The sequence below is a fragment of the Moschus berezovskii genome, chromosome 27, assembly GCF_049115385.1.
Source record: "Moschus berezovskii isolate FMDL1 chromosome 27, NW_MosBer_1.0, whole genome shotgun sequence".
Lineage (NCBI taxonomy): Eukaryota > Metazoa > Chordata > Mammalia > Artiodactyla > Moschidae > Moschus > Moschus berezovskii.
This window is the reverse complement of record NC_142486.1, coordinates 25435940-25448545: the sequence shown is the minus strand read 5'-3', so window position 1 is coordinate 25448545 and position 12606 is coordinate 25435940. Positions and strand designations below refer to the sequence as shown.

Genomic DNA, 12606 nt, shown 5'->3' with positions numbered 1-12606 from the left:
TCCAGCTCACTTCTCTGCTTGTAGCATAACCAAAACAACTGTCTTCCCTGAGGGTGCCATCCCAGAAAGAACACCCTGCTTGCACAAAGGGTCAGCGACCTGGGCAAAACACAACTGTCCTCCAGCTTACTGGCCGTACATCTGTAACACTCAACATCTGAGGCAAACAGACTGTGATTTCCAGTGTCTATCAGGGGTCTCCTCTGGTTCAGAAGAAAATCCAAATTCCTTAATCTCGCATGTGAGACCCCACACAACCTGAACTTGCAGGCTCATTTTGTCTGATCCCCCCAACTCTTCCGAGATGCAGTGTCCCATCTGTGGTGTTTGTCTACCCTGGATCCAGTCGCAGCATCCAAATTGTTTATCACCCGAGTTAGCAAACTTGGGGCCCACTGCCTGATCTTGTAGAAGTGTTATTGGAGCATAACCATGCCCATGCGCTAGTGAGTTGCCTATGGTTGCTTTCGCACTACAAGGATGGAAGTGAGTAGCTGCAATAAAAACTAGTCCATGAGGCTAAAATATTTACTCTCTGGCCCTTTATAGGCAAAGTCTGCCAACTCCTGTTTGACTAGCTTAGTTCATGTGTTTCGGGTGGAATAACCTTTTCCTCGGTTTTAGGTCAGGAAACCCAGACATTATCCCAGCGCTTTTTCCTCCAAGCAAAAGTGACTGGATCAAGTGATTGGCATGTGACCCAAACCAGAGCAATGAGAGCCTTTCCTGATATTTTGCTGCTGTCAAACATAATGGAAAGAAAAAAGAAGGCTTAAGAATGAGGCCAATGAGAGAGCACACACACGCACACCCATGACACCATCTGAGCCCCTGGATCCAGTTATGCCTGAAGCCATTTTCCCAGGACTTTTCCATAACAAAATTCTATGCAGAACTGTCATATGTGTGTGCAGGATGTGAATACACAACTAATTTATTTACCTGCTTTATCTCCTATAGTGAAGTGAGAGAAAGTGAAAGTCACTCTGTTGTGTCCGACTCTGTGATCCCATGGACTGTACAGTCCGTGGAATTCCCTAGGCCAGTATACTGGAGTGGGTAGCCGTTTCCTTCTCCAGGGGATCTTCCCAACCCACGGATCGAACACAGATCTCCCACATTGCAGGCGGATTCTTTACCAGTGAGCCACAAGGGAAGTCCAAGAATACTGGAGTGGGTAGCCTATCCGTTCTCCAGTGGATCTTCCCGACCCAGGAATTGAACTGGGGTCTCCTGCATTACAGGTGGATTCTTTACCAGCTGAGCTACCAGGGAAGCCCTTATCTTCTATACCAGATATTAAATCCCCTGAGCATGGGAACAGGACTCTATCTAATCTCGTGCCTCCCATAGTGCCTGGTACATTGGGCAACCTCAAGAAATAACTACCAAAAAAACTGAGCTTAACTTTTCAACAGCATAATTGACACTTTCAGGACTCAATTTCTGCCTGCAGGTTAATCAGCTGGTCAATAACTATTTTTTGGAATGAAAAAAGACATAATAGCTGTGCCATCACAGAGCTGGAATTCTTCTGAGCATGGCTTTAAAGACACCAGATGGGCTGAGCCAACTTCCATCACTAGAAAATGGGAATAATCCCTTCATTAATGAGCTGGTTTCACCAAACATCTCAACTCTGTGCACAACTGCAGGATTCAGGCTACAACCTGTGAGTCAGGGAAGGGTCCTTCATATAGTCGTAACATCAGTTTAAAGACTCTCTCAATAACTAATAATGATAGAGATGAATAGTTGCTACTATGCTAAGCATGTTACATAAATATGTCCCTATTATTAACAGCAATCCTATAAAATAAGTTCTATTACTTCCCCTACTTTACAGATGAGGAAACCCAGACCAAAATAGGGTAAAAAGAATCACTTATGTTTATGATTGCCAACAAGGTATTTTTCCATAAACTAATTCATGAAATCATCACAACAACTCTATAAGATAAATACTATTTTTTTAAAATCATCTCCATTTGACAGATGGGAAATCAAGGCACAGAGAGATCAACCAACTTGCCTGAGGTCACAGAACTGGAAAAAATTAGGAGAAGTAGGATTTGAACTCACAGATTGTGACCCAGAGCCATTCTACTATGAAAATATTTGATACTTGCGTCTCAAAAAAAAAATTAGAGGATCGAGGCATGACCCCTAAGGAAGAGATGGGGTGCCAGAGGCTTCTGGAATCTTAGCCCAAGGATTTACCTGAGACAGCACAGGATCCCCACTGAGGCTCCAGCTATGGGCCCTCACACCATCTTCCTGCCTCCCTGGGCATCCTTCTCTACATCATGGGAAGCTGCACTGGATGATTCCCAGGCCCTTGCCCTCTAGATTCAACCCAGACTCTGGCCACACTCCTCTCCCAGCTACAGCGAGGTGGCCCAGACACGTGGCTGAAAAGCTTCAAAACTGCATTCCCAAAATATCTGAGCGACTGGCAGATGGAGATGTTGTATGCAGGCGAGGGAGGAGAACAAATTGGAAATAAAACGAAAGATGCCAGAGAGAGCATAAACAGCGTTGGAGGACACGATGGAGCCTGGAGGTGTGTTCTGCTTCCCCGTTTCTGAAGTTCTTGCTCAGATCAGCAAAGAGGCACTTCTTTATTCATGTAATCCACACCAAATACTCACTGAGTGTTTAGCATGGGCCAGGTGCTAGGATGGTTCATCATACTGACTTGGATGGAAAACTTTTAGGATCTGGACATCCCTTGAAGAACAGAGATGCTCACAGATCTCTTTTTCCACTTGGAACGACACTCAACATGATTAAAAGCGCCCACATGCTTAGCATTACACAGTTCGTATCTCAGAAGGCCGGTTGTGAAAACCAGCTGAATTGAAGCCCCACCCCCAGCTGGTCTCACCAGTTTGCCAGATGCAATGAGGCAGAGTACATCCCATCAGCGACTAAGAGGTCAATGGAAACTCAGCCTTTCCCGCCTCCACACCCCTAGTTGTCCCAGACCCCTCGCAGAAACAGAGAAAAGAAAGGTCTTCAGGTGGCTTTCCAGGAAGTTTGGAGCAGTTTTACTTACAGCCAGGGAGGAGTCTGGGCAGGGAAAGGTCCCAGAATCTCAACTTCATCCTCACTTGACTGGCAACAGCTGGACTCATAGCACTTCTGACAGCAGTGCCGGCAAGTCCATCTGCAGAGCAGTAGGTCGGAGATTCTAGAAAGGAAACCCTGAGCCCATTGGGGGAGGTGGGCAGAGGGGAGATGGGAAGGGGAGGAAGAAGAGGAAAAACACCCACAATTACAAGCAGCTGATCCCTGATGAGAAATAACGATATTCAGGAGGTCTGTCTCCACGGCTGATCTCTTAGAACAAAATGTTTTCTATTCCTATTTACCAACTGCAGGTACAAAGATGGCAAACACCAACCGGCTCGAGCCTTTAATAGCAAGCAAAACGTTTGCAGGTATTTTCCTTTGTATATGAACGTCTTTCTTGACATGTGGGTGGTTTATTCAACATCGTAAGGGCTATGCAATATGTTCGCAAAACACAATGATTATTACTCTGTCTTCTTGAAAGCAAAGCACAAATATTTTTTAAAAATAACTTCATGACATTAAAGTAAACAGAGATAATCAAATGGAATAAGTAGAGGGTGGGAAGGGAAACCTAGTCTCATTAACTAGTATCTTTTCACCGGGATCTCCCTTCCCTAGAATGGCATTGAGACCGAGCTGTTATCAACATCCGGTTGTTGTTTAATATTCAGCATCCCCACAGCCCCACAAAAGGCTCCAAAATGAAAAGCAAGCATTTCTTGATTAGAAGCCAGACCAAACAAATCACCGAATTCACTCACCTCGTTTAAAGGTTCCAACTGCCCTTTTAGAGATCCACGTGAAGCCAAGGGGCACAGGGGGCGAGGGATGACACACAGAGAGAGACAAGACCAGTTTAGCAATATTCCTGCAACTCAAAGAAAAAAAAACAACAACAAGCCCTGCTTCTTTCCACTTACCATCCTGGGAAGGGAGCTGACCTCCTAACAAGGTGCTGCTACCTTCAAGGCTGCTGGTAGCCTCCTGGCTAACCAACACCGAATAAATGGGAAACTTTAGCATTTCGATTTGATTTGCACCGTATGCTGTTATGAATCAGAGCGGGTGGATAGATAGTCATGCTATCCAATGCAGCCACACTTCAGGAGAGGAGCAAACCTTCCTATACAGAAATAGCCATGAAGCCAACCCAGAAGGACATGATTAGCTAACTTGCAGGCAGGCACAGCATGGATGTCACTTGGCTCCCCCGCCCTCCCAGAGGCCCTACCTTCCAATTCTGGTCCAATGGTGGGGAGCTTCATATGACCACCCACAAATAGAGGGAGCGGAAAAGAAAGCCATAGTCTGGTCCCCGGGAAGAAGGGAGGGGCTCCCTTCCATCTTCAGCCCCACCCCCACCCCAGCCTCTTCTCACGGTTCCCAAGGCACAGGCTGCCCCCACCCCCTTTCTGGGAACGGTCTTAATAGTTTTCCAAAAAGCCAAGTAAACCAGATAGGTTAGGAGGAGTCTCCCATGGAACTCAGAACTTTGAATCAAGAGGGAGAAAGCTAATCATCTTTCTCAATTCTTTTGCAAGGGGAAGAAGGTCTTAATTTGGTACCACTATATGTACCATCTTTCTAACAGTTGCAAATCCCACCTCTGCTTTCCTTTTTAAACAGACAGCAGACCCCAGCCCAGAGCCTTGCAGACAGACTAGCTACCTAGAATCCAAGAATGTGGCATTATTCTCATTGTATTTTTTTCTATTGCCTTCAGTTTCTATCAGGTGACCCTGGTTTTCTATTATGGCAGTGACGTGACGTTTCCTTTTCATATTAAAGTTCAAATAAAGCACAAGTCCATTTATAGAAAAGAAATTAAGTAAATAACATCACAGGTGGTACATAGCTCATGAAAAACTCAAAATCCTTGAAGTGATAAGGGATTTACTGCAGTTTGGGGGGAAAAAGTCTTAGACACCAATCACAGGAGGTGGGGGGAGGTACAAAACTGAGAAAAGAGGCACTAGTCTTGGCCTCACCAGTGGCCAGTCCCGTGGCTCAGGCAAGTTGGGAGTCTGAGCCTCAGTTACCTCTTTCCTTTAATGGAAGGGCTAAGCTAGGACACTGTGAAAAGGCTCTGTGCTGCCTAGTATCTGCCTGCTTTCTGTGGCTTATGAGAACCAGACGGTTTGTCAAGTCCAGTTGGATCCTGCCAGGCACCGGGGACTGTCCTGGCCGACAGAGTGGTGAAGTACCAAACAGCTATGCCCTCACGGGGCTTACACGAGAAAGTACTTTAACATGCTTACAGTAAAGTGCAGGGAGAAAGGGATGCTTTTTCACAACGATCCAGGCTCACAGGAAGGCATTTCCTGGGTTTATAGTGATCAAAAGAGAACCATTTCTAAAACCATCATGAGCAGAGGCAAGGCTCCCTCAGGGGTCCCACCTAGGGACAACCATGCCGCTTTCACAAGGCCCAGGTGCCAGGTGAGTGTTAGGGGGCAGAGGAACCAAGGAAGATGAAGAGGAAAGTGGCGATGCGCTGCGGCTCCCAAGCCTGCTGAGTCTTTGGGCCTCAGGCCCACGTGTTTGACCCAACGGAGGAGAACTGATTCGAGCCAGAAAAAAAAAAAGGAGGAAGGAAAGTCCAGATATTCTAGAACAAGGGCTGCAAGGTATGACTCAAAGACCAAATTCAGCCTGCAGCCTGTTTTTCTATGGCCCTCCAGCTAAGAAGGGTTTGCATATTTTGAATTGGTTGAAAAAACTTTAAAGATGAATACTTCTTGACTCATACAAAGTATATGCAATTCAGTTTCAGTGTCCACAAATAAAGTTTTATTTAAACACAGCCATTCATTTACTAGTGTCTCTGTGTAGTGCCATAATCAAGAGGTGAAGTGTTGTGACACGGACCACTCAGCCCTTGAAGAAAAACAAACATTTACTATGTAGGCCTTTACAAAAGAAGTTAAACGCCTTGTTCGAGAAGAATGGTCAACATCACCGGGCCATCCTCATACCAGATGCTTAACGAATCCCTCACCAATCCCCGTCCCACCCCACCCCCCACCCCTGCTAGGCCTCACCACAACCTCTAAGCCCCTGAGTGGCCTTGGGCAAGTCACTTCATTACTCGGTGCGGAAGACAGTCATTAAGAACCGTAGAAGCCCGTTCAAACGTGGTTCATGTCTCAGTGCGTGGTTGCTGATGGGCAGGGGCCCTGCCTCTTTCTTAGCTGTGTTCCTGGTACCCGCACATATTACATGTCACCCAAGTGTTTGCTGAACGTGTTCAGTGGCCACTCCCCCCAACAACATCCCCACAGTAGGTGAACAGTAAATGTGACCTTCATTGAACTTGAAAAGATGACCTAAGGATTCCATGAAAGGGAAGTCAATGGAGCGAATCTAAGCCAGGAGAGGGATGGGGCAGCTATGGGCGGATGGCAGGGCAGAGTTCCTGGCAGGTGGAAAAGTCTAAGGACAGGATGAGGGGGGTGTGTGAGCCAAAGGGGGAGGAGGTACCAGAAGCCCCTCCAGTGGTGGGCGAGGGCAGAAGCGAGCCCAGAGGCACCCGTCTGCCCGTCGGTATCACTGCCAGGGGCAAAGGAGCCAGTGCCAGAAGCAAGAAGCTCAACGGGTCTGACCGCATGACCTTGGCGCTGACCCGTCGCCGCTTCCCCCCTCCTATTGAGACAGGTCTCTTAGTCAAGCTTGCCCTCCCCAAGAAAAGGTGCCTGGAAATTATTTCAGCCTAAGGATTCTTGCCGGGTGTCCCCAAGATGAAGCGGGGAGAGGGGGGGTTCCACAACTCCCAAGGCAATGGCCCAAAGTAATCGGCTGCCTCCCAACACCACCAGCGCGCCTCCGGGGTGTCCCCCACCCCTCAGCACCCAGTGCCCGGGAGAGACGATGTCCTTGTCCCTCCCGGCCGGAACAGCTGCCTCCGGCTCGCTCCGCCGGCCAATTAGCCAGAGCCGTCACCAAGGCAACGACAGCTGGCGGGCCGGGCGGCTGGCGCTCCCCGGGCCGCCCTCCCCGCGGCCCCTCCCCCGGGGTGGGGTGCCCGAGGGACAGGGTGGGGGGAGGGGGGCAGAAAAGTCCGCCCCACCCCCATGCCTTCCCCAGGCGGCGAGGGCGCGCGTGCAGAGAGTCCACTTGGGGCCCATCATCCCGGGGTGTGGGGGGCCCCCAGCCTCTTCTCCTGGGGCGCACCCCCGCTGCTGCACAGGTTGCCTTGCGCTCAGGCACCCTTTTTCTCGAGGCAAGTTTGTGGCAGCCCAGCCGTGTGCCCTCCCTGCCGCGCGCTCACAGTCGGAGGGGGCGCGGCACCCCCCCACCCCACACCACGGACCTGGCCCCCCGGCCTCAGCCCTACCTGGATGTACGCCATTTTCGCCCGCGCGCACTCACTCCGGCCCGGGCATGGCGCCGCCACGGCCACTTTGCCCTCGCCAACCGGAGAGAGGAGAGAAAGCAAAGGGGGAAAGGAAGGAAAAGGCAGCCGGGTGGCCCCAGACGTGACTGGCGTGGCTGATGAGCGGCGCCCGCCCCTCCGCCGGCCGCCCCGTCCTTGCCTTCCCCTGCGTTCCGGCTCCGGGAGTCGGGGCCGCCTCCCAGGTTGGGAGAGCTCGGGCGCCCAGGGCCCCCGCCTCGGCCTCCCTCGCCGTCCCGCGCTCCCCCCGAGGCGCTCCCCAGGCGGGATCAAGGCCGGGGCGCCTGGGGAGGGAGCCGGGGCAGCCACGGGGACTGCAGCGACCCCAGCGCAGGCGGGGCCGGAGACGCCGGGGCCCGGGCGCGCCAGAGGCGGGGGAGGGGACCGGGACGGGCAGGGAGGTGGGAGGGGGCGGTGCGCGGGTCAGCCCATCCGGTCGGCACCGGGGCTGGCACCTACCGAGAGCAGGGCCCCCGGGGCGGCCGTGAAGCTGAAAGGGCACGGTCCAGCCCACTGCAGAGTCTGGAGCCGGGAGAGTCCTCCCCATCCAGCCCTTTCCTAGACCGGGTTGGAAAAACTTTATTCCCGCCCCACCCGACGCGCCTAGAACTGTTGCGGTGAGGAACGCAGAGGCCAAGCGAATGGAAGCCTCAAGTCAAGATGGGGCCTTGAGCGCCCCGAGGGAGATGCACTGGCGAGGGCGGCAGGGGCGCGCGGAGAGACCGGAGCATCCCTTTACCCTAAACCTGCTCGATTTGCGCCCTGGGCGCAACAGGTCTGGCGCGGGGCGGCCCGGCAGCGCCACCCAGCGTCGCGCCCAGCGTCCTGCGCGTTTCTGCCCGCTGGAAGCTCCGCGCCAGCGAGCGTGCGCCCCCGGGCGTGTCCACCCGCCAGCCTGCCTGCCCACGTGGCTGGGGCGCCCTGGGCCTGGAGGCTTCCCCCAAACCGGGCCTCCCACCCCAAGGCCACAGAGCTGGGGCTGGCTCTCCACTGCGGTATTTGAGGTGGAACATTGCCCTCCACAGCTTCTCTTTTTTATATGTCCAGACATCTTCAGTTGCCAGTTTACCAACCATTTAACCTTCCAGCGGCTCTATCTTTTCATCAATAAAAACAGCATAAAATCTCTGCCCTGCCTATCCTCCAGGACTGTTTTTGCGGGAGTAAATGAACACGGAAGTTATGAACAAAAGGTGTAATACACATATGTGTAAATATTTCGTGTAAATATCTGGCATACATATACATTTCTAAGTATGATAATATTTCATTTGTAGCACATGGCATGGAACATATGTTGAGTGCTTGTAATTTCGCAATTCACTCAAGCACTTCGTCTTGTCCTCCACTGCCTTGCTCACTCCTGTATGTCTGGCAGAGTGCTAGTGTGTGTGGATGCTCAGTCAAGTCCTCTGTCCATGGGATTTTCCAGGCAAGAATACTAGAGTGGGCTGCCATTCCCTCCTCCAAGGGATCTTCCAGACCCACGGATTGAACCAGGTCTCCTGTATCTCCTGCACTGGCAGGTGGATTCTTTACCACTGAACCCACCTAGGAAGCCCAGCAGAGTGCTTGACTCCTCTTACCTTTCTGAGGGGGCACTGCAGCTCTCCCCAGTTTACAGATGGGGAAATTGAGATGCACAGAGGGAAAGTCACTACCAAGGCAGGACAGCTGGCAGCTGGTGGCACTGGCATTTGAACCCACGTGGTCTGTACTCCTAAAACTTGGTGTGTATCCACGATGTTTCTTTTGCAGTGATGGGAAGTGATGCTTGGTGGGGAGAGGGCTTCACAGAGGAGGGGTTGCTCCTGGGATGGGTGCTCCCCCAGGGGACTTGAGGGAAGCGGAGGAGTTTCCCAGGTGTTCCCGTGAGGAATAGCTAAGCTTTTTGAGACTGTGTGCCAGGCAGGGCTTTAAACCTTTAAAAACCTTTCACAACAAATTCAATCTTTTAATTCTCTGTTAGGCTTGAGGTGGGTACTGTTACTGTTCCACTCCTTTAGATGAGGGAAAAAAAGGGACACAAAGCAGTGAAGTTGCCCAGGGGCTGTACATACAGTGTCAAGGAGCTGGAATTCAAGCCTAGACTTCCTAAACCCAAATCCTTTCCTAGCCACTGCTGGATATTGGGGGGAGGTGGGGTGAAATCCTTAGGGTTAGTTTGATACTTTAATCTTTAAAGATTTAAAGCTGTCTCAGAATATCAAACACCTCTCCTCCAATGAAGAAGGTTATTTGAAATGGGGATAAGAGAACATACCCCTGGAATCACATCAATAAAACACCTTCATGTATGTCAAGCACCTGGCAGGCAATGGGTACGTAATAAATGCTTGTTGAATAAATACATGGATGGTATTATTAGCTAATGTGGGTGCCTCCAACTCATTCACATATGTTCTTGTATAATCCTCACCAGAGCCCTACAAAGTGGATACTGTCATCACCCCATTTTACAAGTGAAGAAGTTGAAGTTCCTAGAGGGGAAGGGAGTCACCCAAAGTAAACAGGGAGAAAGTGACAGAGACAGGAGATAAGTGCAGATCTGGTTGACTGGAAAGGTCCAACTCTTTAGGGCTGCACCATTCTGCTTCCAGTAAAAGAAGGAACAAGAAATGGGTCCTGCATCATTCATCAGGGGAGTGTCAGAAGTCACTTCAGGGTCCCCAGCTCTGCAAGCCTCTCCCTGCCCTAAAGGGGACCCGCAGTCCAGCTTTGAGGTGTAGCCTGGACTCAGACCAAGGCTGTGCCTGTTTGGACAAGGCAGCTGGCACCTTCACGGATCTCAGTAGAGAAGTCCCAGGCCAGGAAAAATGTGTAGAATTGCATGTGACCTGTGGTGTGATAAAGGGAGGTCCAGGGGGCTGTCAGGGTACCAAGTAGCAGTGGCCCCAACTAGTGTGGTGAGAGTCAGAGAATGCTTCTTGAGGTGTGACCTTAAGTGTGGAGTGTTAGTCGCTCAGTCATGTCCGACTCTTTGAAACCCCATGAACTGTATAGCCCACCAGGCTCCTCTGCCATTGGACTTCTCCAGGCAAGAATACTGGAGTGGGTGCCATTTCCTTCTCCAGGGGATCTTTCCGACCCAGGGATTGAACCTGGGTCTCCTTCATTGCAGGCAGACTCTTTACCATCTGAGAGTGATCTTAAGCTGAATCCCAAAGAACCGAAAATGGAGAGATTATTCTAGACCTCAGAGGTGCTTAATTGGGGTGGGGGAGTCCATAAACTTATAAAAAGGCATAAAGTTACATCTGTGTGGTCACTTTAAAGTGAAAGTTGCTCAGTCATGCCTGACTCTTTGCGACCCCATGGACTATACAGTCCATGGAATTTTCCAGGCCAGATTACTGGAGTTGGTAGCCTTTCCCTTCTCCAGGGGATCTTCCCAACACAGGGATCAAACCCAGGTCTCCCATATTGCAGGTGGATTCTTTACCAGCTGAGCCATAAGGGAAGCCCAAGAATACTGGAATGGGTAGCCTATCCATCCTTTAGCGGATCTTCACAACCCAGGAATCGAACTGGGGTTTCCTGAATTGCAGGCAGATTCTTTACCAGCTAAGATACCAGGGAAGCCTTACCTGGGACTTTGTCACCAACAGAAATCGTGTATATTCCTATCACATTACAGTTGTTGCAAATAACTTGACATGTCATTGACACTCTTAACTGTTTGAAAATGACACCCATTATTGGACCTCCACACTAGATCTTTCTGTTTAATGCATTAATGAAGGAGCACACATGCTGTGTTTTGTTGTTCAGTTGTGTCTGACTCTTTGCGACCCCATGGACTATAGCCCGCCAGGCACCTCTGTACATGGGGATTCTCCAGGCAAGAAAACTGGAGTGGTTTGCCATGCCCTCCTCCAGGGAATCTTCCCAACCTGGGGATCAAACCCAGGTCTCTTGCAATGCAGGCGGATTCTTTACCATCTGAGCCACCAGAGAAGCCCAAGAATACTGGAGTAGGTAGCCTGTCCCTTTTCTAGGGGCTCAAACCAGGGTCTCCTGAATTGCAGGTGGCTTTTTTACCAGCTGAGCTACCAGGGAAGCCTGAAGAAGCACATACATTACCATATTTAAATTTAAATTTGGTTTTAATATTTTGATAAAGGTATATCAGTATAATTTCACTATAACCCTATATATCCTACTCTATGTTGAAAAGACATTATTCCAAGGTGGGGTCTATAGACTTCAAAAGACTGGCAGGAAGTCTGTGGCAGAAAAAGGATTAAGAAGCCCTGGAAGTTGCTTAGAGGTCAGAGGGCAACTCGAAGTAGCTCTTTGGCTAAAGTGAGGGGAGGGAGGTGCCAGGTGAGATTTAACAAGTAGGAGGGGCCAGATATCTGGTAGCCTTGTAAGTTACCCAGTAGAAGATCAGCAGGGTGAGGTTGAGAAAGATTTTGGCATGAGTGTGTGTGTGTGTGTGTGTATGGGCACAGATTAGACAAGCCTGAAGGCAGAGAGACTGATGCAGCAAGCCAGGTAAGAAGCAGTGTGAGTCAAAACCAAGGTCATGGCAATGTATCAATGCCTGAAAGTGAATAGACAATGATAAAGTTGTGGAAGGCAGGAGAGGCTGGAGGAGGGCAGGCTTGCAGGGAGAGGAATTCAGGTTTTGTGTTTGAATATGTTGAACCTCAGATATGTATTGTCTAGGGTTCCTGAAAGAAACCCAGTTCAATTCAACTTGAGCTGAAAAGAACTTACGGGCTCATTAACTTGGAAGGCCAAGGGCAAATCCCAGTCACAGTTGGATTTAGGGCTGCAATGAAATCACTTTCTCTCCATATCTCACCTCTTCACAGCTTCTCTCTGAACACTGGATTTTTTGCCCCTGAAGTAGGTTTGATTCACATGGCAGAAAAATGGCTACTAGTGCCTTGAACTTATATTTTGACAGTTTATACTCCAAAGGGAAGAGAGACTTAGGGAAAAACTCTAATTGGTGCTGCTTAGGTCACGTGTCTACCTCCAGACCAAGCACTGTGTCCAGAGGATCCAGCTCTGTGTCTGAGTCAGCCTGGACCAGGTGACCAGATAGTGTGGATATCATGAGCCAGCATGACCTTACAAGGACCCAGAGAGGAGGAGAAGCAATTCTCTAAGAAAGATTCTGGGAGACA

General features: G+C 50.1%; 1 protein-coding gene across 2 annotated transcripts in view; it reads right to left on the bottom strand.

The window, feature by feature from the left end:
• The window catches only part of SYT17 (synaptotagmin 17), an 89923-nt gene extending 82102 nt beyond the window's left edge, over positions 1-7821 (bottom strand). Inside the window, exons 1-3 of one of the 2 annotated variants that reach the window (XM_055409568.2) lie at positions 7412-7821; positions 3840-3857; positions 3059-3207 (exon numbers count right to left, since the gene is read on the bottom strand). In XM_055409568.2, the coding sequence (XP_055265543.2) occupies positions 3059-3207; positions 3840-3857; positions 7412-7426 (182 nt within the window). In that variant the 5' untranslated portion in view covers positions 7427-7821. Of the gene's footprint in view, positions 1-3058; positions 3208-3839; positions 3863-3998; positions 4330-7411 lie in introns of those variants that run through there. The other variant, XM_088833061.1, reaches the window with a different exon arrangement.
• Positions 7822-12606: the final 4785 nt, after the last annotated feature.